Source organism: Rhopilema esculentum, chromosome 14, assembly GCF_057945365.1.
Source record: "Rhopilema esculentum isolate cy_ngs chromosome 14, ASM5794536v1, whole genome shotgun sequence".
Lineage (NCBI taxonomy): Eukaryota > Metazoa > Cnidaria > Scyphozoa > Rhizostomeae > Rhizostomatidae > Rhopilema > Rhopilema esculentum.
In genome coordinates, this window is record NC_142828.1 from 2,862,634 (window position 1) to 2,887,328 (window position 24,695).

Below are 24,695 nucleotides of genomic sequence, written 5' to 3' on the forward strand. Positions count from 1 at the left end.
TTAATTTCGAAAATAATATGGATGTTGAGAATTCATCATTGAGAGAAATCTATGTTTACACTAACTTAGATTGGTCGTTGAACGCTAGCTGCAAATTAAAGTTTCCTATAGCCACATAATCCCACTTTACAATTTCTTTCCTTTCGCTGTTTAAATACTTTCAAAACCAATTTATATGTTTGTATTTGTTTAGCTTTATTGCCTACTAAATTCATCCTTTTAATACCAAAAGAAGGGCTTTAAATAATACTTTCGGCGGAACCAGCCGCAGTGCTTTCAAGCTTTTGTCGCTTTTTATCGACGATGGGTGGTTCATTGTGTTTTGCTGCGCGGCAGTGTAAAAAAGAATGAAGACCACGTTCGGAGACCTTCCATGTGTACACGAGAAGTCTAGTATTGGCAATACGTCAGAAAAACATTTGCAAAACACTCATTGGAAAATTTAATCGCATCAACTCGAACATCAGAAATACAAACTTCTAAACAGATCAAGCAACTTTGCAATACAACACTCAACATCAGATGCAGGTTGCAGAGAAGAATCTTGTGTTGTTGATAAGTAGAATGAATAGGGATAAACAAAGGAACGATGACATAGGATAAAATAGGATAAACATGTGATTGTTATCTTCACGAAACAACAAATATCCAAAGAAAAACAAGCAAAACCAGACTATAGCTGAGATTGAAAAAAGCTAAAATTAACTGAAGATTATAAGGTAAATACCGAGCAAAAATGCTGCCTTTTGAAAATAAAAATTTTCATCAAAATATGTAAAAGTTTCAAAAGACCATGCTCAATTGCTCATAAATCTAAGTGGAAGAGTTTAAGTATATAATTTTAAAAAATATAAGGCATAATCATAAGGCATAATCTTCTTTAGTTGGTGAAGATAGGGAAAGGCTCACTGGGGGATTAGAAATTCCATATTACATAGTATTAAGATACTAATTTAATGTTGAAGTTCAAGGAATAAGTCTGAAATGAAGACGTTTTTTTGGTCTTCCTTTCAACAAAGAACTTACAGTCTACATTCAGTCTGCAATGCACAAAGAATATCTCCTCCAAAACTCCGTAGAAAGTTGTAATACAAACATGTATCACCCGAAAAGTATTCTGAGGACAAAAAATTACTTAGAGCGAAAAAAATCAAGGTGTAAAATTTGAGAATATAAAGCAAATAAAAAAGAAAGTTGCCTAAATTTTGAGAATTGCAAAGGACAGATTAACGATTCCCACTAGCCGGAATGAAGAGAGCCTTAGCGAAAATACATATCCAGTTGAAGCATGTGATCTCTGTTAGTAATAAGAAAGGTCTTGAGTGAACACTCATTGAGTAGATTTTGGTATGGTAGATAGGGACCATAGTGGCGGACTGGGTCAGTACTCACTACTTACGAAGCAAAATATTAGCCGTAATTTTTTGTCTGCAGTGAATCTTAGGTTTGTTTCGTGAATATTTACAGTAAATAGTGTACATGGTTGACTTTAAAGAGCGAGCATTTAAGAAACTGAAAAATATAGACAGAATCAAGAGAACTGTTCGACCTTATTTAAAAATCCTCCCTATAAAGGACAAAAAAAAGGCGGTTGTGACGTAGTAATAGTAACGGCTGCTGTCGAAGAAAGAGATCAATGTAATTGAAGTTCGGTTGCTGAGTCATCAAAACACTGACTACAAAACGCTAGCAAGTCCTTTGCGTAAATGCTTACAATATAAAGTGTTTGCAGATGATTTTGGTACAATTCAGGTTTTGCTGATAACTGAATCATGTTGATTACTACTTAGGAATAATTCATCCATTTGGGAAATACTTGACCAGTTATGTTATCATGAAGAACTGGGTTGAAATGATCGGTTCAAAATTAAACTGGTCTTGAAGAATGAGTAGGTTTGCGTAAAGATAGTAGCTTAAATATATTTTTAATCAATACTTTGGATTAGAAAAGCAACAAGTCAAAGCTATTAACTTGTCGGCTTCCTTCAAGTCTCTAAATTGCCCGATATCACATCAAAATTCTGGTGAAGCACTGACACCAAAGCAGCCTAACGAACCAGCTTTTCATTAATTTTCTTCATTTCTCATTTTCTCAACTGTTCAAATCTAGACTTTAGGGTTTCCATTTAAAAAGGAATTACAGAAATTAGAAAAATCAAGGGCCGCAGAAAGAACCCAGGACTAAAACCTGAGATGAGTATTTGATACGTATCATTTTGTAAAACTACTAAATTTTTATGGGTCCTGGGTTTCTTCCCAGCTACACTCCTATCGATGCCCTTTGAAAAATCTCTTCAAGGTAGGAAAACATCACCTTTAGCGAAATGATGCGATTAATGCTTAAAGGCAAATAAAGCTGGCATTTCCCAATTTAAACATTTTCAAGAATCGACAGTTAATTGCTGCAAGGTGAATGGATATCTGTAACAAACATCGAATGGAGCATTCTGTTTTGATACTAATAAAACCACAGATTTTATAATTTAGAATAGAATACGTAAACATAAATAAAAACTTAACAAAAATCATGACATCTACCAATAAAAACAGAACGTGGCCATGTCTTTAATACTAAAGCTATTTTTCATACGAAATTTACTCTACTGCCTAATTTTTAACTGTTTTCCTTAAACCCCAAGGAATAATCCGTGAATTTAATTATCTATTTTAAGTTATTCTATGATTCCACTTTATCGCAGCTTTTTCATTGCTGCAACAGATATGTTTATAAACAAAGTTAACATTTCAATTCGTTGAATGCTGATTTGGGAGCTAGAGTTATGGGAAGAATTTCATTCTGCGTAGTAAAAGTGTATTTGGCGGTTGCTATAGTTTCATTTGTTATTCGGAAGCTGAACACGAATTTCTTGCTGTGGGCTATGGTACAACAAGCGCTCTTATTCCGCGCGAAGCTAGGGAAATGCGAGTTTCAACAGCATTGGAGAAAGAATAACTCCTAGTGGGAGTACAGTATCTAAAATTGAATACCCATCTTCAATAATCACGAAACAACAGTAAGCAAAACGTTACATATTTAAGAATGGCACGTTTTCTAGAAGCGTTTGAAACACATGACCAATTCCATTCTGTTCTCAATTTATTTACAATAGCTACACTGTCCCCTTTACAATAAAAATGTTGGAAATACACCCCCCAAAACCCTAGTCTCTTAAATGCAGGTTAACCTCGAGTGGTGTATATCAATGGAGAGTAATCCAACATTGTTTGAAAGAGATGAGAGGAAAACGTTAATGTGGATAACAAAAATGCTGATGGTGTTACAAAAATTTTTGGAAGGCTTTGTATGCTAATAGATCTGCTTTATTTATGAAACTTATATTAGTACCCAATGATGGATGCCGTGTTGAGTATCAATTGTATTCATTTGCTGCCGTTTCGCTATCATATATCCAGCATAATTCTAAGAACCTTGAATTGTAGCATCGATGAGAAACTTCTAAATTATGAATTCAAAATTTTTTTGCTACACGTTAAAAGATAAGTTGGGAAGAGCGAATAGTTGGACCCACAATCGTGTCAAAAAACGTGTATGGATGTGGTCTGGACTTTACTAGATTTAACATATAAAATGCAACATTCCTAATGCTGATTCTTAAACTGAAGATCAAAGTCTGACAACACCTTACAAAAAACATGAAACTTCTTCAATGATAGCACAAAAAACAATGTTGAAATTATTATAGTGGCAGATCGAAGCAGCCTTTGCCTGGAACACATACTGACATTAGGCACCTCATAAACTGGTATCCCCTCGCCTATTGGCAAAACTTAGGAACATAAAAAGATCAATATGCAAACACGTCTTGAATATTTTGCGCTTCATTTGATGATTAACCCATGCAAAAACTCCCAACAACTTGTTAATTAGCAATGTTTGACTAATACCTACTTAAACCACGCAACCTTTGGTTAATAAATATATAACAGCTGATTATTTCACAGCGAATTTTGTTGGAGCAGGTTCAACAACAACAACGTTTCTCTTCAGCATCCAAACATGTGCCTTGGACTTGGCAAAGTAGAAGAGGAACACAATCAGCTCTAGCACCGAGAACAGCGATGCGCCAATCCATATCCCCATCTGCCCGCCAATATCACTCACCAACTTTTGGCTGGTCCATTCAGGCATTTCAGATACCTGTTCGTATGCAAGCTCACTGAAAAATATGTTGATCTTCAAAAAATTGTTATAAACATAAGCATCAGTCATTGTAGAGTGATTTAGGCCAAGAGCAGCAGCGAAAATCTGCTTGTAGTAGGGAAGGTCACTTGGCGATGGCCAAAGGGACTGCGAAACCATCGGGTGGAATGTTTCCTCGTGGCACTGCAGTGCGCAGTTGCATTTCTTCGCGTTATGCGGCCAAGCGGCCTCAATCTGCTTGTTGTAAAAACACTGAAGTTCAGTGATGTTTAATGGAGGGTCCCTCTTCTCGCCGGTGAAGTACTGCACAAAAGCGTCCGTTCCGCCGCATGCCTTCTTTGCGTAGCGAACAAAGCAAGTCCGTTTGCAGTTCCTTGGGGTGTACTTGCCAGGAAAGATTCCATCACCTTGCGACTTGCACTTTGACGGATACGGGTGCGGGAGCCTTCTGTAGACTTGCTTTTCCACTATAATCCTCGTGTAGGCGCCTGGCTTGACCAGGATGCCATTTTCCAGCGGGAACGGGAAAGTATCATGCGACTGGATGACCAGTTTTATTCCGGCACCTTCATCAAAACCGGAGAATGGGTCAGTGTCGGATTGATTAACAAACAGAATGATCGACATACCGTAGTAAGACCCTTCACCAACTTGAAAGAAGGTGCCATTCGGGTTAAACTTGAAGCATATCCCTTCAAAAAGGGAAACGGGCGTCTCTTTAAACCGCATTGGATAGTGACACGGGGTGTTGAGTCCGAACCGACAAGCACTGTTCATGCCGGCGATAAACAGAGAATCTGCATTGGATGTTAATCGCCGGATGCTCTCGAATCCCTTCATGAGGTCCTCGTGTCTATGAAGGTTAGCAATCCGCAGATTGTTGATTTCGATATCCTTTTCGCGGCCCTTAAAGCGGTGAAATACCGCATCTATAAGCGCAGTGTTAGGGCTGGAAAAACCAGAGCGCCGAAGCAGGGTTGTTGGGCAAAACGAAATTCCTGGGAATTGCATCTTCGTAACGGGGATCTTCTCCCTAACAATGTATATGTTGTTGGACATGTAGCTTGTGAATACGTTAAAAAGCATGATACAAAGGAATAAGATAAATCCAACAAGCAATGCGGCCCATGATATCTTTCCCCATTTTGTCTTAGTCTCGACAATCCTTCCCACACCATGCAATGAAGTTCTCTCGGCAAACTCGCCGAATGCATTGGCTTTGCTGGCTTCCATTTCAACCAGAACAGTTAAAACAAAGTCAATCAGATCGCGCGTGATTACCAATAAATCTCTTCACAAGAATCTTTCTCAGGTGAAATGGTATTAAAATAAAGACCGGGTTATGTCAATGCAACGATGATTTGAAGCTTGAAGCTATCCTCCGATGTAGCCTGCCAACAACCATGATATAACGCTTCTAATGACGCTGTCGTTGAGATAAAACTTTAAATATTACTTCAGCCTTGAATATTAATGAACTTGAAATGCAAATCAGTTAATCCAATTGAAAGCTTTCTTCTCCGATCAAACATCTACAAAGTACTTTCTAATTCGTAAAATGCGAAAGATAATTCGGAACACGAATAATCAGCAAATATAGAAGAATGATGTAGAATCTTGGCGATTCAAGACATTTAGTAATATTCTGTTATCGCAAATCGAAGAACAAACATCGTTTAAAGAACTCCAGTGATAATGCCGATATCTTCGAGGAGGAGAAATCGTAGAGCCACACTTTTAGTCAACGTCTAGCGTCCAATAACACCGAAATGAAGATACACTCATAACAAATCTAGCAAACCACAAGACACGAAGCTTTCTTAGCAAGTAAAGCCTTGAAAAACAAGATCATTGCAGTATGAAATCAGCCTCGCCAGTAAGCAATACTTCATTGAAACGAAGCTAATGTTCTACAAAGAAGATCCCATAACAATCAAACAGCATGTAGCATGGGGAGTTCTTTGAAGTTTACAATAACTACGACATCCTAGAAACAAAGAACTCGATAGTGCATCAAAAGACAAAATTCGAATGGTTAATTTTTCATAAACCTGAAGCAGCAATGAAAACTTTAATTAATTTCAAGAGTTTGGTGTTTGGGAAAGGTAAAAACTGCTTTGAATCTCCAAGAGGCAACAAATGAAACTGCAATCTAAGATGCAGATGACACAGAATGTGAAATTAATGCATTGATTTGAAATATTATTAGCTTTAAATTTAGAGATGTCATTTGTAAACTGCTTTATATAAATGAAAGTATAACCGAAGTTAAACTGAAACGGTAAAGTAGCAAAATAAAAAGAAATGATTCTTTTCATTCGTACAAAAGGTGCCCTATTTATTGACCATAGCAAACTCACAAACAAGAGATGTCAAAAGATTCCTACAGGACAATGTCTCCATTTTCAGATCTTAACTTATAATAATTCAGAACTATTATTTTCAAATTTGAACCTATCTTCCCAATGTTGAAGGACAAAGTGCTGGCAGTAGAAAGAGCACACCCACTATGACAGACAGATAAATAAGCAATTCTATGAGCTTCTGCAACTTTTGAACGCAAAAACTATTTTAATTATCACATTCACGGATATTTTACCCTGGTTTTAGTTAAAATACTGTAATGTTATGATTTATGCATATATTAAGATAAATATGCATCAATTAGAATATTTAGTTAATTTGGTGAATCAGAGAGACTCATGCGTGAAATATACACGCTTAGCTATGTTATGTTCCTACGACACGTGTGTTCCTTCGTTTACTACCTGCCATACAGAAACAAAAATAGCAGGGTGGAGATTTAATAGTCCAGGGATTTGAAAGAATGGGTCGGAAAACCAGGTTGCAGGTCCGGTGGGGACTTGTTTGCAAACGATCACCCCTCCTTCTAGACACAGCAAATACAATGTCACCCTTATTGAAGAGGTCCTTTGCACGAAATAAGCTTACTGACTCTGGAAGTGCAAAAAACTGTCAGCTGAAATAGCAAATCGCCTACCGCGCCACAATTGTTATAAGCAAAACCTTACAAAATTGCTACTAAGCAATCAAAACAATTTCTCTTATAATTAAGTAACAGATTAATGCTGTTTTTGTATGCCATTTGTTTATCGTCTTACTCAAACTGGCTCGAACATGCGATAAATGGATTTAAGGAGGAGGGTCGCTGTGTAAGTCCTGAAACATGTTGTTCAAGAGCGTATCCCACAATTCATACCTCTATCGCCTTAAGGTTTGAATAATTCATTTGTTAATTAATGTTATCATTTTTATTAATTATATTAAAATATGTTTAACAGTGCCTGATAGAGTTCTTGATAAATCATGTTAACATTCGGTAGCAATAAATGCTTGAGGCAATAAATCCCTTTTTTAAAAGTACTCCTCTCCAATTGAAATTTCGAGAGGGGTTGAAAATACTTCTAACTGAAGCGTGAATAGGATAAGTTGCAGAAATCAAGGAATGTTTGTTGAGCAAAACTTTATTTAATAAATTTTTGATGATACAAAGTTCAAAAATGGCTTATAAAACGGAGTATCAATGCCTATAGAAATATTACCAATTGAGCCCAGAGGTGGAAACAAACACAATGCAAATTTTGGCGGGCACAGCATAACTATACGCATGCGTATTGCCATTTAATCACTCTTCGATCAATCAGAATCAATATCAACCAAAATTTTCATTTAATTCGCTGCGGTAGAAGAACGGCATCTGAAACCAAGCCGCATTTCTGTTGAAATTACTATTTAAATGCGGCAGAGCTGCCGCATTTCTACCGCATTAAATTGATAAATTCTTATTCGGTTACAGACACCGTATTTTTGCCGCATTTAATTATATATCGATGCCAGAAAATGGTACCCTTGTTAGAAAAAGTAAAAATCGGATCTGGAAATGTTACCATACGCTGTTTCAAATTACAAAGAAGTTTCAATAGCGATAAAGATAAATCTAGATGGAAAAATTTGTCTTTTATTGGTTATTGGTGAAAGAATGGCCATGGAGAATTTATTTCTGCTTTTCAACTGTTAACAAAAACATTGACCATGATTGATACATTAAGTTGGAATACCTTAAGGATAAATTGGCCATGAACATTGTGTCAGAGCTATACTTTCCATCTACATTTGTACAAGCGTGTATTTTGCAAGGGTATTTGAGAAGATTATTCTAAACAAAGGTGTTGGGATTTTCCATTGATGCCAGCGTGTTTAATATAGCACTACAGCACATGCTTTTCGTATAGAGATTTGTTTTTCTTCTTGTTAATTCATATAGTTGCTTGCGTAATTGATGTTTGTATAGGTATCCATAATAGATTTGGTTAACGAAGTGTTGGGCTGACTCAGGCTAATCATGGGCTGACTCAAGCTATTCATCGGTCTAAACAAACAGCTTAACGAGATTTATTAATCCGTATATGCATTTTAAAGTTATTCATAAAAAATCTTTGATGTAAAATTTGTATCCTGTTTTTCTAAAAGCTGATTGGTAGACATAGTTTGCGTAGATTGAAAGTATATAAAACGTCCGATTGTAAGGTAAGAAGCGACAGAAACGGCGATAGAGAGATAGGTAATCAGTACCGAGGTGTACGGTGTACAATTAAGTAGGATTGGATACAACTGCTTTGTTTCCTTTAGTTTCCTCTTGGCACTTTAACATTAAATCTCTGAACCAGCAGATAGTTGTGGTGTTGGTACACTATATAACTTGGTCACAAAAGGAAATGATGGATTTTTATAACTTTTGATACCCTGCTAAACGATCGTTTTCCCCATTTTCTAAAATTCAAATTAAGATGCAGCTTACGAGACAAAGAGGAACGGGAAGCAAAGAATATCAACAATATAAAAAGAGTAAAAATAAAAGCTAAGGAATTATATCCTCATATCCCAGTCTTGATGGATGATAGCTAATACTTTTCAAGGCCTCGCAGGACCAAGGCCTTGCAGGACTAAGGCCTCACAGGACCATAGCCTCGCACACTGATCTGATCAGTGAGCCTCGCAGGACCATAGCCTCGCAGGACCAAGGCCTCGCAGGACCATAGCCTCGCAGGACCAAGGACACTTTTTTTTAGATCAGTGAGCCTCGCAGGACCATACCCTCGCAGGACCAAGGCCTCGCAGGACCAAGGCCTCGCAGCACCAAGGCCTCACAGGACCATAGCCTCGCAAAACCCTGGCCAACGGCTTATTTGGTTTACTCAAAATAGCACAAAAATCTTCAGAAATCTAAGAAGTCAATTTATTCTTCCAACACAGTCTATTTGAAACAGCACAAACAAGCCAGCTCAAATATTCATTAACCTCAGAGAAATGCTTAGAGTGTCTTCGCCCATTTTAGACTAAAGTCAAACAAATGGTACCAAGGCTGCTTCCAAACAACTTGTGTATAAAAAGATATTTCGTGTTCAAAACAATGAACCTATACACAGACCATGTTGGTACAGTGGAATTTCTTTGTCAACATTTAACCAATTGCACCCTTGCATCACAACTAAATGTGATTATAGCAGTCTTCAATCCGAAGACAGAAAGAATTGAGACTTTGTACTCTTGCCTTCCCTCCTCAAATGAATGTCAACATTTCGACCACTACTATACAATTGTTCCAACTTGAAGGTTCGAGAGAACCATATTGAAACATAAATGCATGTTACCCGGCATGCATTAGGAGTGTTTGTCTAAACAGCACGGGCTACCAACAAGATGAAATAAGAATCCTAGCACGGCCTAGTCTGCGATTCACCTCGAGCATGACCCTAGAGCCTTCTTTATTGGTCACTTGTATATTTATTACAAACAAAATTCATGACAAAAGCAAATTACCTGTTTTGCCTTTGCCCAACGTCTGTTGTTCGAGACCAATGGAACCCGCCAGATCCTCAATAATTTTAGCCATGTATTCAGATCTGAAATTAAATGTAGGACACAGATTTTAGGTTTAAAAGCATCCCAATACTTCATCCAGTGTAGAAGAAGTTCCACGAAACAATATTTCAAGATTTACAACACAGATAGGGATAGTCAATCAAGAAAGTTGGCCTATAATTTCGGCCCCTAGATTTTGCGCATGTTTAGGCCTGTTTACAGAAAGCCAGATTTTGATTCATTAGTAACAAACAGTTTAATGGATTGCCCTTTATGCTGGCATTTCTCGATATTATATCTGGTCCTGAATGACCTTAGAACGTGGTCAAACCCGGGTCAAAATATAGCGTCGTCTTGGAAAAAGTGACCCCCCCCCCCCCTAGTTATGTAGTAACAAAACACAGCGCAAAAGTGTGAAATCTAGGTCGATCTACAATTTCATGTAGAAGCGTAGATAACCTGTACGAGACCAGATTCAGTTTGGGCATTAGCGTGTTTTCAGTTATTATGCTATAGACCTACCGTGCAGTCTTTTGGGATCCATGTCCCCTGAAGGCTCTTAGTATCCTAGCAATGCAATAATTAAAAAGAAAAATCAATTTTTAGTCAAGTACGATCATAAATGATAAAGACAGATTCTGGTCAATAATCGGACTCCTAATAACTACATTGTATGTAAGAAAAGAAGGGAAGGGAAATTTTAATGAGATAGTTGGTCCGTTACAGGGTAACATATACACCTGACATGAGAGCAATCTATAAAAAATAATGACTGGCAAAAGTGTTTCCAATTTAACAGTTGAAACCGATATTTCCATTCCCTTTGTGGGGAGTAGATTGGTCCCATTTTTAGAGATTCGACGAAACTTTGGCTAAGGAGGCGCATCCACTGTTCAACATACGCATATTTGGTCAAAAGAGTTCCTTATTTTTCATATATGTGAACTAGCCTAACGCCCTATAGATATTCCGTGGACTGAAACGACAGAAGAAATTCTACTTTGTGTTATGAGAACAGCTACTACTAAAGCAAAAAGGATCATTCCTACCATGTCGTGGGTGTTTAGTATAATGGCTTTTAAGTTCTTGTCGTTCGAAGGGTCGTTTTGTTTTAGATGATTTCATATGGACTACGGATCTCAGTTCAAACGTATTATTTGCAAACACCCTCAACCTAGTTTATAAATTGCTGTGAGACTTAATCTGTTTAGAATCTTTGTTCTAAGGTTTCTGGCTATGAAAAGTCTTGCTACTGCTCAGTTTTTGACTATAACAATGTAATAATGATATGTCTCATTATGAGTCTGATCTTCAGTATTCTATGCAGAATCACACAAAATAAAACAGAGTTTGAGGAACACAAAACCAAAACCCGGTAGCGTATTAAAAATTTAATATGGCCACCAAAAAATATTTTGCATGCAATTCAAAAGTCTTAATCCATTTATTGAAAATTTATGTTTATTTGACAGCTCAGAATTACAAATTAAGGCCATTTGAAATGGTAAAAGATAAAAATGATTCGAAACAGCGAGAGAGATACTAAACAAAGAGTTTTGCGTAATATGGTTTTACGACAACGTGCGCAAAAGCGTGAGTACAAGTAAACCAAACATTTCAGGGTAAAATCCCTGTCAAAAAATTGATTATACAAGACACTGTTTTCAATAACTAAAATGTGTCCAGTCACCAACTACCGAAAAAGTACTTCTTTTTCTCTTAAACGAATCCTATCGCATCACTATGGTTGTATTTGAACTTTGAAATTGCACTAGCGGGATTGTACAAAATTTATGTTAATGTGCTTATACATTTAGCAGAGCAATAAAGCCAGGCTATCGTACGAGTCAGGTTTCTGTTTGGCGTCATCTAGGGAGAGAGGGGGGGCTACGCTTGCCAAAAAACTCATTCTTGCACTGCAGCGCTGCCTAGGACTAGATTTCTCGAAAATTTCATTCAAATCTATCTTTTCTAGCTTGATTTCAAATTTCTGGATGTTTCTTCACATGTTCAATTTATCTGAAATTTCCTGCTCAAACATTCTGTGCTGATGAAATGTCTCTGTGTTCATAAAGTGGAAGTGGATTTTTCATGTTTGAAACGAATCAAATATCAGCTTTTGGAAGATCGTTAGATTTAGTAATGTTATCCGTACTCATATCTCAGATCAAAAGAAAACATACTTGAGGGTCATATCTCGTTTGCTGGCTATCATGCTGGTGTACTGTGTACAGAGCCAAGAGCTTGCACAGATCGACAGGGCAGGCCTTTTATTTTTGAACGTCTCGCAGACTTTCTGAAAATAAAAGCAAAATAACTCATTTGATTCCAGAAAAACTTTGCAGACTCTCAAGAAATAATTTTCTTGAAAAGAAAATAATGCTCTCGAAAACCAATGTACCCAAAGGCACTAAGTTAGGACCATTATTGTCTAATGTTTTCATCTACGAAATCAAATGAGGGCTTGCAAATTGCTTGACAAGAATCCATTTTCTTATGGGGAATCTATGATGTTGCTGTTTCGAAACTCAGGAATTGAATCGCTAATCAAGATGTTAAAAATGCAAGTTTTGATTGATTTGGTATTTCAAAAAAAAATTCAAGACTAAGTACAAGTCAACTTTGTATTTGTACTTATTTGTATTCGTGTTTGTGTTTGTACAAGTCAGTTTGGGTTATATACAGCAAGTTTTGCCAATTTTCAGTTATATAGATCTAAAATTTCGCCATATCGTATATAAATCCTTACATATAAAAGGCATTGGTTTCGGCACATTTTTTGTCAAGTAGTTGTGTATTCCAGTTGTAAACAAAGGCGTTTAAAAGCTCTCGACATTAATATAAATTTTTGTGAAGTCATGCCCGGTCATGCCTATTCGTCTAGCGTTGCTCAAGATTCACCAACACAGGGCTGTACTGCAGTTAAGTGGAAACAAAAGGACTGGTTAATTCATTATTCCATATTATATTGTTTGCTGTTAACAAAAAATATTATTGGTGAAATTCCAATGAAAAAACACCTGCTGTAACTCGTATTCTTTTCTCCATTCCGTCTCAACTCTCCTGCTGACGCGGGCGTCAGTTTTTTGGTCGTTAAGAAATGGTTTACAAATAATTTCAAAGATATATTTTTGAATTTTCTGATAAATGGACGGAGTTTATCAACTGGTCGATTATTTCTCTGCAGACATTCCTGCTTTTTAGACACAAGTTGCTTGGAAGCGGCATTGAAACCCTTTGTTTGGCTGTAAACTAAGATAGGCTAAGTCTCATTTTTATCTTGAAGTTACTAAAACATCACAGCATAGATATGAATCTTCTATTACAATTCCTCTCGATATCGTACGTACGATAGTTTAGCTTCATAAATCGATCTTATGAAAAACTATCAATAAGAAATGCTCTATTTTAAAGAGATTTCCTCTCATACAAAGATAATTTGGGGGCACCCAATGAAAATGAAAATCCCCAACTGCAAATACGTCATGCAAAGGGCAAAGGCCCCCAAACCCACAAAGATGCTCTAGACTTAGGATAGGTATGCTTGGCAACTAAATTCATAACAAGCAGGCTTGGATCTAAATCGAAAGAAAAGAAACAATCCCTTAAATGTCTGTTTATGACATTCATACTTTAACCCTCTTAGCTTTTCAATCGATAGAAAAGATAAGAATATCTACAAAAGGGTTACGAAACAGTACCAGCCGATGAATTATTTAAACGCTGATAATGAAAAAAGGCGGAAGGTATCAGCTTTAATCATCGTAAATAAAAAGATATAACTAAATACCATATCACGTAATGTGACTATTTGTAGCACACAGGGTGCGTCATCATCATGAACATATGTAACACACATCAACAGGAGTGCGTCATTACGAAAGTTTGAGGTATAGAAAACTAGGGGCTACTTTCCACCACAGAGGCCATTGGGGAGGGAGATGGGGAGGGGAAAGAGACAAAAAGGAAAATGCAGAAGAAACAGAAAAGTGGAGAAGTTGCAAGGGAAAATAAGGAAGAAAAAAGTAGCATATTTTCCTCTTTTCACCTGCGCCTTCCCCCACCTCTTCTCCACTTTTCACACTCCCTATCTCTCCCCCACATGGCCTCTGCGGAGGAAAGTAACTATACGAGGAGCCTCACCTGGATTTTGTCAACGACAATCACGCTACAAGCAAGCGCTTGTGTTAGCTCTTTAATTACAGCTCCAGAACATAGACAGTAGTCATCCCACTTTGCAAGGCTGCAAAATGAATAAAATATTAAGCTATTTGGCCTTACCTATTGAAACTGTACCTAATTGAAAAAAGCGAGAAGGCTTTAAAAGAAGATGACTAAATTTTAGGTTTCTGTGTGGCAGGGCAAGCACAGTGGACTTTTTGAGTTTCTTGATTAAGTTCCCTTTTCTCGTCTATTTATATAAAATTCCTGGTTTTCGAGGTAGATTTAACGACGCGTGTCGAATTCAGAGGCGGGGAGGGGAGGGTGGATTTAGTTACTGCAATTTCCGCCACAGATTCAAGTTATTATCAAGTAGTATCTACAATCTAAAATGCTTTAAAAAAATTCTAAATGTCTGCTACAAGCTCTTTTTTGTATAAAAAATAGCGATTCCATAAATAATTTATAAATAGATAAACTAATAGGAAATCATTTCCGGGTGCACACATTTTTCTTAGAAATGAAATTACACATAAAAACCAAATGAAATTTAGTATCTAGAAACAAGGATACCTTGTTTGCAGGGAAGCGAAGTAGGGAAAGCCCAGAATCAAAAAAGAGAGAGCGGAAGAAGAGAGCGTGAGGGACTTTTACAAGGGTAAAAAAGATGACAAAATTGAAATTTATCGGATCATTTATGTCGGAAAGCGTAAATAAGGTTCGTCAAAATAATCTCACAATTAAAAAGTTACGAAGTCTGAAATGTATTACTTCAGCAGGGGTAGGGAGGGGGTAATAGAACTAAGACCAAAGCCTCTTCCTTCTATAGTTGTATTTTTCACGCTTAAATGAATCCTAAATGACTTTGTAAAAGCAGAAAACACGAATGTTTAAAGCTGAAAGCACACTACTCGCTGTACAAGCCTTTGCAATTGACATCTTTGTTGCTGTTATCGTAAAAATAACACTCATTTTACATATTCAAGTATATAACAGCACTCATTTTCAAATAAAATAAAAATATGAATGGGTTCGACTGAAATTTGTATGGTAAATCATACAGTATGGTAAATTATACAGTATTGTAACTTTTTAAAAAAATATGGTACCCGGCCCAGCCTTGGGAAATTTTAGAACATTTAAAAAATATTCAGCCTTAAAACAAACAAAAACCAAAGATACTAGAAACTTTTTAGGCTTAGTAGAAAAAAACAGTTCCTCATTTGTGGGGCCTTACTCTACTGTGTTTATGTGCTTCGCGGTAGCATATGATATCAAACTGGCAAACAGCTGCGGTACATGAACGCTTGGAAAAAACTGTACAATAGCAACAGATCTTTAAATCAAAATTTGTAAAGAAACTTACACAGCATTAATATTTGGCGCATTGTTTGTCATCACTTGATCCAAGATCATTTCAAGCGCCATAGGGGAATAGCTCTTCTGTCCAACATCTTCAGAGCAGTTTGTTCTCCAAGTGACGAAAAACGAGTCTTTTTTCGTCGCCATTGACAATACCTTAAGCAAACCAATTATTTATAAAACAGGCATATTGGCTAATGGTTTTTGTAAAGCTTCGTATAAATAAACGAATTCGTAATTACTTTTTAAGTTGGCTATTTTAAGTATTTAGTAAAATCGATAGAGGGAACTTGGAAATTCTGTGAATTACCTTGACACCAAACAAGGCAGTTATGTATGACAATAGTAGGAAGCTGAGGTTGAATATATCGGCTCTGACGTCAGCAAAACCAGCTGAAAAAACAGCAAAAACTGATAGTTGCATATCTCCAATTTTATGCACAGTGAAACAATGTTTTCTTCTCAGTACTCTACAACCCTGAAAATTGTGCTTAAAGGCAGTTTGTTCCCTCAATAATTGGCTTTTATGGACAATTGATCTTCCCGCCTTTACGGTTTACGCTGCTGGCCTTGGCTAGCGTAGCTGCGACAGTGGACGACATTTGATAAACTGACTGCTAGCAAAAAGTTATCGGAAATGGCAAGAAGATTTAATTATTGGAATTTAATAATGATAATGGAAGCATTTCTTTTCGCTGTTGACATATCTGTCGCACAAACCAAACAGGGAACAAGAATTTTCTAGCCACAGCTTCGCTACAATAGTAAAGAATAGAGCTGAAACAACCTTCATGATTTGAGGCAATTAAAATCCAGAAAAATTGCAATGAAATCTAGCTTTTGCTACATTTCTATAAATCTTCATTTTTGTTTCTCTTTTATTTTTATAATGATAACAATAAATTTATCGAGTAAAACGGCGCTGCAATGGAATCGGGGTTACATTACCTTAGCCAGAAATTCTAGGAGTGAAAATGAAGCGAAATCAAAGTGGAAACAAAGATATTATATCTAAAATGTTCATCCTGAGAAAAAAGACCCAAAACCAAGGACTCGACAATGCTCTATCACTGTTCAGATGTGTTTTTAACCGCAAATAATTGAAAATAATTCGAATCTAAGTTTCCAAAAAATCCTTTAAATACTTTAAATAATGTGGTATTTAATCATTCCAAATAATTTTTCTCCCAGTACTAATTATTCCAAGAAAGAAAAACAGACAAAAACAGATTGTGGTTCGTTCTCACGAAATCCAAAACAACTTGTTTTCATAAAATGTTTAAGAGAATGTGAGTTTATGATAAATTTTGAATTAAACCTAATAGCAAAAGAACAACTGAAGCAGGTTTCTACTTACGATCTTCATTCGGTTCACTGACAGGTCCTTTTGCATTTTCATTGAGACTAGAAAATTATGACAGAACTTAATTTATTAGTTTTGAAATTAATATAAACCTTCTAGGAAAATTTATCAAAGATTTAAATAAAAAAGCAAAACGTTTCATACAGAAATCGTAAGCGAGAGATGCAATTAGAAAAATTGTAAACCAAAAACTCTCAGTGAAAAGAAATTGTTTGTTTGCTAATTGTTCGTTGCTTTCACAATTTCAGCCAGAGATATTCTTGTCGTGGTTATGGGAGGAATATGGCAAACTATAGGAAAATTCGTTAAGGCCAGAATGGATTACGTATGATCTCATTTCGAGGCCTCATTTCTAAGCCTCTTATGATATCACAGGCCTGTGTATTCATTTAACTAGTGAATCGCAAATCACTCTAGAGGAAAATTTCTGAAAGCAATAAGGCCTAGATAGGCTCCAAACGAATGTTCCTATCTACCTGATAAGCGAATCGATGAGAGATGCCAGTTGGTCCATGCCTGCTGCCGCCCCCAGTACTCTTCCAAGTTCGTTTGTGTTGCTAAGTTGCGTTAAGTTTTGCTTTATCACATCCTTGTTATCTTCCCAAGGTAATGAGAGTACCTGTAGGATATATGATGCTTGAATGAAATCCATTACTTAAGAAAATCAAAAAGTTATAAACCCCAAGTAGCTGTTTTTAAAATGGTTAACAACAATTGTGAGAAGTGCACAGTATTGTGTCACTTGTCAGAGAAGTTGTAGCATTGCAAACTAAGAAAGTCTATGATTAAAAGTTTTATGGTGCATTGCTAGATGAGAAAGCCAAATTCATTATAACTCTAATATAAATTGCTGGTGAACTTTCGATGTTTAAAGAACAAATGTGCGAAGTAACCTGGATTCTTGATCAAGATTTAGAAGTTTTAAAATTGAGGTATTAAGGTAGCTTGAAAAATGTTGTAGTGCCGGTGACAAAATCAATTTGTTGAGCAAAACGACAGCAAGTCAATTATTTGCTCACATTTGAATTGACAAACTTTGTTATCCTATTCTAGCTTTATTCACAAAAATAAATACATTTAAGGCTGTTAATTTATACATAGCGAAGACAAACCTTTAAAACTTCTGTCACTAAGTGGGCTAAAAGAAAGATATAAGTCAACTGATTAACCATCGAAAAAATATCAATGTAAGCAAAAAGCATCCGAAGGAGATGAAATTTTTAAGATCTAAGTTTTTATCTAAGTGTAGAGTAAAAATTACACGAAGTTTGGCGCAGGCGCAGTATACTAACATGCAGAACAATAGGATCTAGCTTTCTCATGCTATATAGCAATCATGATATTCAAGAACCAATTTTTTCAGACCAAGCTGCACTGATTGGGCAACCTTTACATTTCTGCACTCGCGTTTCAGCTAGGCCTATATCAATCCACAACTTGGTATAAGCATTACCTAGCGTAGAGCTTTCGATCTAATGCTTTATACTCTGAGGAGTGTCAGATGAAAAGATTTAGTATATTTCGAAATGTTCTCTTTTTAAAACCCTTGTAAATTTTTGTACCATCATAAGGATGTTCACATTTTTTCAAAATTCTAGTCATTCAATTTCGCAATTTAAGTTAAACTGATCTTCAATGTCTTCTAAAATGCTCGTAAGAGCGACAAAAAATAAAGAGGGTTTATCATAAAGGTTGCCTGACAACCAAAACTTTTTCCCAATGATAAGCTCTAACAAATGGTGTATTATTTCTAGCATTTATGAATATTCGGATAACCTACTAGTGAGCCTGATTAGGAAATCCTCTTTTCCAAATCTGCCTGTCCCTATTTCTGCTCTCTAGTGGACAAACATGTAAAAATGCTAAAAAGACGAGACAGTGCATAAAATAATGCCATACCAGCTCCAAGTATATTGGCAACAGGATTTCTGTCCGATGACGTTGCTGAATCAAACAAATCAGCTTTATGCAGCCTCTGACTCATTATCTGCTCGACTTTGCCTGCATCCAATAACCCTTTATGCTGACACTGAGCCAAAAAATTTGGAAGACATTGAAACCTAGATGGCGTAGACATCACAGATTAGATATTTGCACAGATAAATAAACAAAGTACTAAAAATGTCGGCAATGGAAGAAAAGAGAAAATTTAATATTATTAGCTATCGTGGAGATTCAAGATGAAGGGCAATGCCGAATAAAGATATCTGTGATTGGGTCACCTATCTAATAGACTACAAATACATCTAAAGTCGCTCACTCTCGCAGACTTCTCTGAACTTGAGAGTATTGAGGTAATATCAGAAGGAAAAAATTTATCAAAGCAAAAAACTTAATTATCTCCAAGATGAATGTTGAAAGAGAAGACACTGGATTTCGTAACACCGTGTAAACGAAATAAACACTTACTTGTTGCAATTCTCCATCAAAGCAATAATTCTACATTATTTATATCTATTTGAATTTAAATTTTTGCTGATTCGTATTGTTTTGCTCTTGAGGTTTTTTCTGCGCAAATGAACGCAAAGACAATCAAATAATCCACATGTATTACTCAAAAACTGTTCCACATACTCTCTAAAACATTCTCGATGCCTTCCCACTCCCACCCCCCCCCCCCCCCCCCTTACTCCTCTCGCCCTCTCCTGGAGGCTGAACTTTAAATTTGAGTCATAGAGACTTCAGAAATGCATTCTGAGCATATACAGATATCGATTTACTTATACAGAGCGCTAATAACCGTTGTTAAATTAGAAGTCGAGCACGTCACCTGCAATAAACGTCCAGATCATCAAGAAGAATGTTCATGCTTGCGAATTGTTTACAGGCCGTGAAGAAGACGGTGCTGTCAATGCCTTTGTTGTACTTTAACCGGAGACAGCTTACGATGGATGGAATCTACGGTAAAAGTTTAAGGCTGAGATGGGGTCCAATGGAAAGTTAAATATTACTCTAGACAAAGCTAATTCCGAAAAAGCCTTTAGTACCGCATTTCATGAAGAAAGCACGGAAAAGTGGAAACATATATTTCGTGCTGTGTTCAAATATATGTTCTAGCGTTAAAAACGAACTATTCAGCTAAGACTCTGACAACTAAGACGGGAAGTTAGGCTTGAAAACATCAGTATTGCTGAAAAATGCAAAGCTATTAGCTGTTCATCTGGAAAGCTAAACACAGCAAATATTTGAAAAGCGAAGCTCTCTTTGAAGTGCCACTGGAATTGACTGTCATGAGACGAATAAAAAGACACTTTCCACGACGTAAACTAAAGCTCGCACAAGCACTAGATCCAGACCTCTCTATTGATGACAAAGATGACAACGATGACAATGATGAACTGATAATAGAGAATAGAGAAAAACTGTCCTAGGTTTAATGGATCCAAACCTTAAAAAAGACAAAAGATGACCAGAAAAGCTCTTCCTGGACATTAGGTGCACTTAGGATACCATGGCAACCACATCTCAGTAGATCCACGTAAAACTGGTCCATGGGTATGTTCTAAAACAAATCAAAACCATCATTCAGACAGAGAGAAGGCTACAGCTTTTAGAATAAGAGAAAAGGGAAATGTAACTAATAACGTTCTTCTGCCACAAACAAGAAACGATGGTTTGAATTCTGTCAAAATGACCTTTTGCAAATTGAAATATTTAACAGCTCACAGAAAAGTAACACTTTAAATGCTTCAGTTAGCGTTTTTAAGGTTGTCTGCACAAAGGTATTGTAGAAAAATAAAAAGCTGCATCTTTGCAAGTTATCAAAATCTGCAAGGTATTATAACATAATACAATATCTCCAACTGGCCAATAGACTTTATTCTTTATCAGACAAGTTAGGGTCTGTCACCTAAATGAGTGTGCTTAAAGGCAATTGGCAGATACAAAGTGGCTTCAGCCAGCTGTCAATCAAAAATTGGCCAATCAGTGAGCGTGATACCATTAACACGCTTATTGATTGGCTAATATTGATTGACACTTGGCTTAATTCACTTAAAGGCTTCTGCGCAACCGGCATGCTTTGCGATAATACTTTCCAAACCGGCCTAATATCGTACTGCATGAAAATACAAAACACAATAATTTTATCAAGATAGATGCCGCTAAGCAGGCCGGTTGCGCAAAAGCCTTCAAGTATCTGAGGGTTGTCTTTAACAACCAACAAAGCACATTCAATTTTGGAGAATGGCAGACACAAAGCGGTCAACAAGTTTAAATTTTTACCTCAGACATTAGCACTGAGTCGAATAGGTCGGCCATCACTGTACTGTCCATGTAGAAATTCTCAACAACCTAAAAGAACAAGCCAGCCTATTGCCATTAATCGATTCTTCAATGTACCACACATTGAAAAACACAGGAAGAATCGTCAAAAGCTTTTAGGAAGTAAAAACAAATTATTCAAAATGCAGGAGCTCATCCTGGTCCCTTTTATCGAGAATCTCGACTGATTAAACAGGGCCTCCGAAGAGGGGGGGGGGTTGGGTAAGCCATGGCGCCCCACTTTTATGCAAAACAATAGGGCATTTTAAAAAATCCTTGCCCCACCCCCCACTTTCAAACCTGCGTCGGAGCCCAGGTTGAAGCACATTAAATGGACTAAAAAAACGTTTTTTCAATTTTCCCAATAATATCTGCCCATCGTTAAAAAGCTGCCCAGTGTGGCTGAGCCATTATTCAAACTGTTAAATAGATCTAGGTGATTCTTAAATACGAGCGCCCGTCATACTAACATAACTAGCTCGCAACTAACATCACTTGATTAAAAAAATACTGTAGGCCATAAAAGATGAGCACCAAATGGCCTAACAATTGATTCTGTGTATGTACCTGGATTTCAACAAGAGTTTGCAATGTGTAGCTGGGAACATGGCCAGGCTTTCTGTTTTGGGATAATATTCCGTGGAATGTCGAGTTTAAGAATCTGGAAAAAAACATTTACACGAATTGATGAAAACCACGTAGGAAAAACTTACAAGGGTATTAAAAGATCATGAAAGAAAATGAAAAACTATTGAAGCTCAAATTATCAAGTTATCTTTGTGCATGCAGCAACTAACCCATGTTCGTGTCCAAACTACTTGGAGCGAGCTTAAGTTGAAAGCACCTTCGAAGCAGGGTTAAACTAACCTGCGGCGAATCCAGGGTTAGCTATGTTGATAGTTAAAACACCTAACCTGGGCTATCCGAAACCTGGCGCGAACCTGTGTAGTGTGGACAGTGCTTTATAAAAGCAGATAAATGTTCTAACAAGCTGTTTATACAAAATGACATTATTGAAATTGAAGAAAATCATAACTATTGGAAGAGCAATCAAAACACCGAAAGATGTCTTGAACTAGAAATTACACCGAAAGATGTATTTAAGAATTGCAATTTGTGTTTAGAAATTGAACCTGTCATAACAAGTGAGCCGATTTTGGTTTGCGTCGAAGAAAAAGTATATTGCGCATTAAAGTTAAGTCAGAAACTCTTAAAAGGTTAAATGAAATAGACAAAACAGTATATTTTTTGAAATCGTATTCTTCGGTAATTTTTATTCTTCATTGCAGCTTCATAATTGCAAGGAAAAACAATCTTACTTCTTACAAATCGGTTTGCTAAGAAAGGTAGCTTCATAAAACTGGACCGAAGCGTAGACAGGCTAATTTAATCGTGCACTCAGAAATTTGCAATAAAGATCCTAGTATAGTTTTCATTTACAATAGAATCACAAATTCACTCTTTCAAAGCCCATTCAGAAGTACTTTAGCACAACCGCTGACAAAATACTGGCTTTAGCGGTGAATTTGAATAGATGAACAAAACTTCTAAGCCATTAAAACAAACATAACTCTATCAAAACCTACTCTTCTTCTCTAAGACTGCACCAAAATGTTTCAGATGCGCCCCTGAAAGGCTGTGTAATGACAAATGTGTGACAATAGAAACAAATTTGGTCTGAAACGCTAGCAAGGAAAACTTTTTTTAAAATCTTTAGCTTAGTCAAATTGTCAAAATGCTCAATTCTCGCAATTTTTTTTCCATCAGCTTGCTGACAATATCTTCGATTCAGTAGTAACACAGCCAATGATTCTTCAATATTTGCATAGGCTTTTTCTTTGCTATGTTTATTTAAAACTAGTAAGAACTGTGAACCGGTTAACGAGGCCAACGTTTCTTCAAAGATATTCATAACCCTTTGACTGGAAACACATATGTGCCAATCTATCGTCACTCTATAAGAAATCTAAGAATATAGGGTACACAATGGTATCAAAAACTCAATGGTCACCTCGCAGCGTCGTTCATCAGTCCTTTCAGGTTATTTTGATACTGCTGCAAGACATTTTGGTCAGTCAGCGAATTCGTTGGTAAAGACATAATCTCATTAAGTTGTGATTGTATAGTTTCTTCTTTTTCGGCTGAAAATTTAATCAAATACATAAAAACGGGGCAAAAAGACTTTATAATTTTTCTCTTAATTCTCTCGCGAGTGTATGATAAAAAATGTTCTTATTTAACGTTACTTTTCATTGAGGAAAAAATTATTCATGTTTGAAAAATGGAAGCAAGCATAAACTACAGAAAAGCACGAGGGAAGGGGATATTTACAACTGAATTTAAGGTCATGATACATTATAAGTCTCCCCTTTGCTATCCTCTCGTGGTAAATTCACGATTGCCGCGAAATTTTATCACTTTCGATTGTAGTCTTGGCTTATAATTTTTAAAAGCTATCACGATTAATGAAATTGTTGCTTGCTTACGTAGAAACACATTTGTGGGCTTATGGCCTATGACAAAGTAACAACAAGTGCACAATTCACTGCACAATTTAAACAGAACGAAAATAACTGAGTACCTTGTATCTCTATTTTTCCAATAAGCGCCAGGTTATGCAATGAAGGGTTGTTTGTCATCCGTCCGACAAGGTCAAAACATTTTTCGCAGATACTAAAATGACTCTGAACATCAGGGCTGTGAACATCCTCTTTCGTCACCTTTAAACATCGAGGAGAAATTTCAAGTAGCAAAAGGGTAAATCTAATTGCGAGAAAACTTAAATGAAATCGTTTTCTTTTCTATTCAAATGCAAAGAGTATAAATCAGAGAAGTTATATTTGCAAGTTCATAAATAGAACTGCAACAACCAACTTCCTGGAAGATCGAAATTCCCTAATAAGAACCAAATAACAAATAGTAGAATTCCGCTTACAAATGCCTAATTTTTCAGCTCAAACAAAAATGAATACCTCCGGCTATTAAACGCCCCTCTTTACTAAATGCTGCTTAAAATTATGAAAAAAATGAAGTAAACACTAGGGGCATTTATAAGAAGAATTAAGGTTTGTCAAAAACGACCATTACATTATCCCAGATATAACAGTATATGTCCGATATATTAGATATATCTGGAAATTTACAAATAACGTAGTGATATGAACAAAAGGAAACAAAAACAACATCCTCAAAGAAATTGCTTACCTGGTAAACATTTTTAAGTGAATTGGCTATTGTTCCAAATAACCAGAAAATTGCTCTTGCCAGACTAACACAAAAATTGAAACTGTCTTTGGCATTTCTGTATGGTCTATGACATGAGATGTGATAAAAATAAGTTGGCAATTTGATGAAAATAAAGAGGAAAAGAGAAGAAAGAGAAAATGTTTGTAGGCAGAAAAAAAAATAAAACTAAAAAAGATTTGGTGTCCTTAAATGTGGCATTTTCAAAACCATGTGATAACTTGTCAATATTCAATCGCAGCCAAAAGAAATAAAAAT

General features: G+C 36.4%; 2 protein-coding genes across 2 annotated transcripts in view; both read right to left on the reverse strand.

Moving 5' to 3' along the window:
* The window catches only part of LOC135696247 (mediator of RNA polymerase II transcription subunit 24), a 45,639-nt gene that overhangs the window by 17,567 nt on the left and 3,377 nt on the right, over positions 1 to 24,695 (reverse strand). The window contains exons 5-21 of the mRNA XM_089112484.1: positions 24,399 to 24,504; positions 23,776 to 23,914; positions 23,206 to 23,335; positions 21,762 to 21,855; positions 21,156 to 21,224; positions 20,320 to 20,433; positions 19,702 to 19,829; positions 18,831 to 18,991; positions 18,044 to 18,069; positions 17,408 to 17,550; positions 16,926 to 16,972; positions 15,879 to 15,961; positions 15,573 to 15,724; positions 14,189 to 14,288; positions 12,229 to 12,341; positions 10,568 to 10,612; positions 10,004 to 10,086 (exon numbers count right to left, since the gene is read on the reverse strand). Coding sequence (XP_088968610.1) covers positions 10,004 to 10,086; positions 10,568 to 10,612; positions 12,229 to 12,341; positions 14,189 to 14,288; positions 15,573 to 15,724; positions 15,879 to 15,961; positions 16,926 to 16,972; positions 17,408 to 17,550; positions 18,044 to 18,069; positions 18,831 to 18,991; positions 19,702 to 19,829; positions 20,320 to 20,433; positions 21,156 to 21,224; positions 21,762 to 21,855; positions 23,206 to 23,335; positions 23,776 to 23,914; positions 24,399 to 24,504 — 1,733 coding nt within the window. The remainder of the gene's footprint in view (positions 1 to 10,003; positions 10,087 to 10,567; positions 10,613 to 12,228; positions 12,342 to 14,188; positions 14,289 to 15,572; positions 15,725 to 15,878; positions 15,962 to 16,925; positions 16,973 to 17,407; positions 17,551 to 18,043; positions 18,070 to 18,830; positions 18,992 to 19,701; positions 19,830 to 20,319; positions 20,434 to 21,155; positions 21,225 to 21,761; positions 21,856 to 23,205; positions 23,336 to 23,775; positions 23,915 to 24,398; positions 24,505 to 24,695) is intronic.
* Positions 2,439 to 9,969, reverse strand: LOC135696250 (degenerin del-1). Its single transcript, XM_065215581.2, has one exon. It carries the CDS (start codon positions 5,393 to 5,395, stop codon positions 3,953 to 3,955), a length of 1,443 nt encoding a protein of 480 aa, XP_065071653.2. The 5' UTR covers positions 5,396 to 9,969; the 3' UTR covers positions 2,439 to 3,952.

What these genes read in the sequence shown, in the direction of transcription:
- LOC135696250 (XM_065215581.2), bottom strand. Translation starts at nt 5,395, where the DNA reads ATGGAAGCCAGCAAAGCCAATGCATTCGGCGAGTTTGCCGAGAGAACT.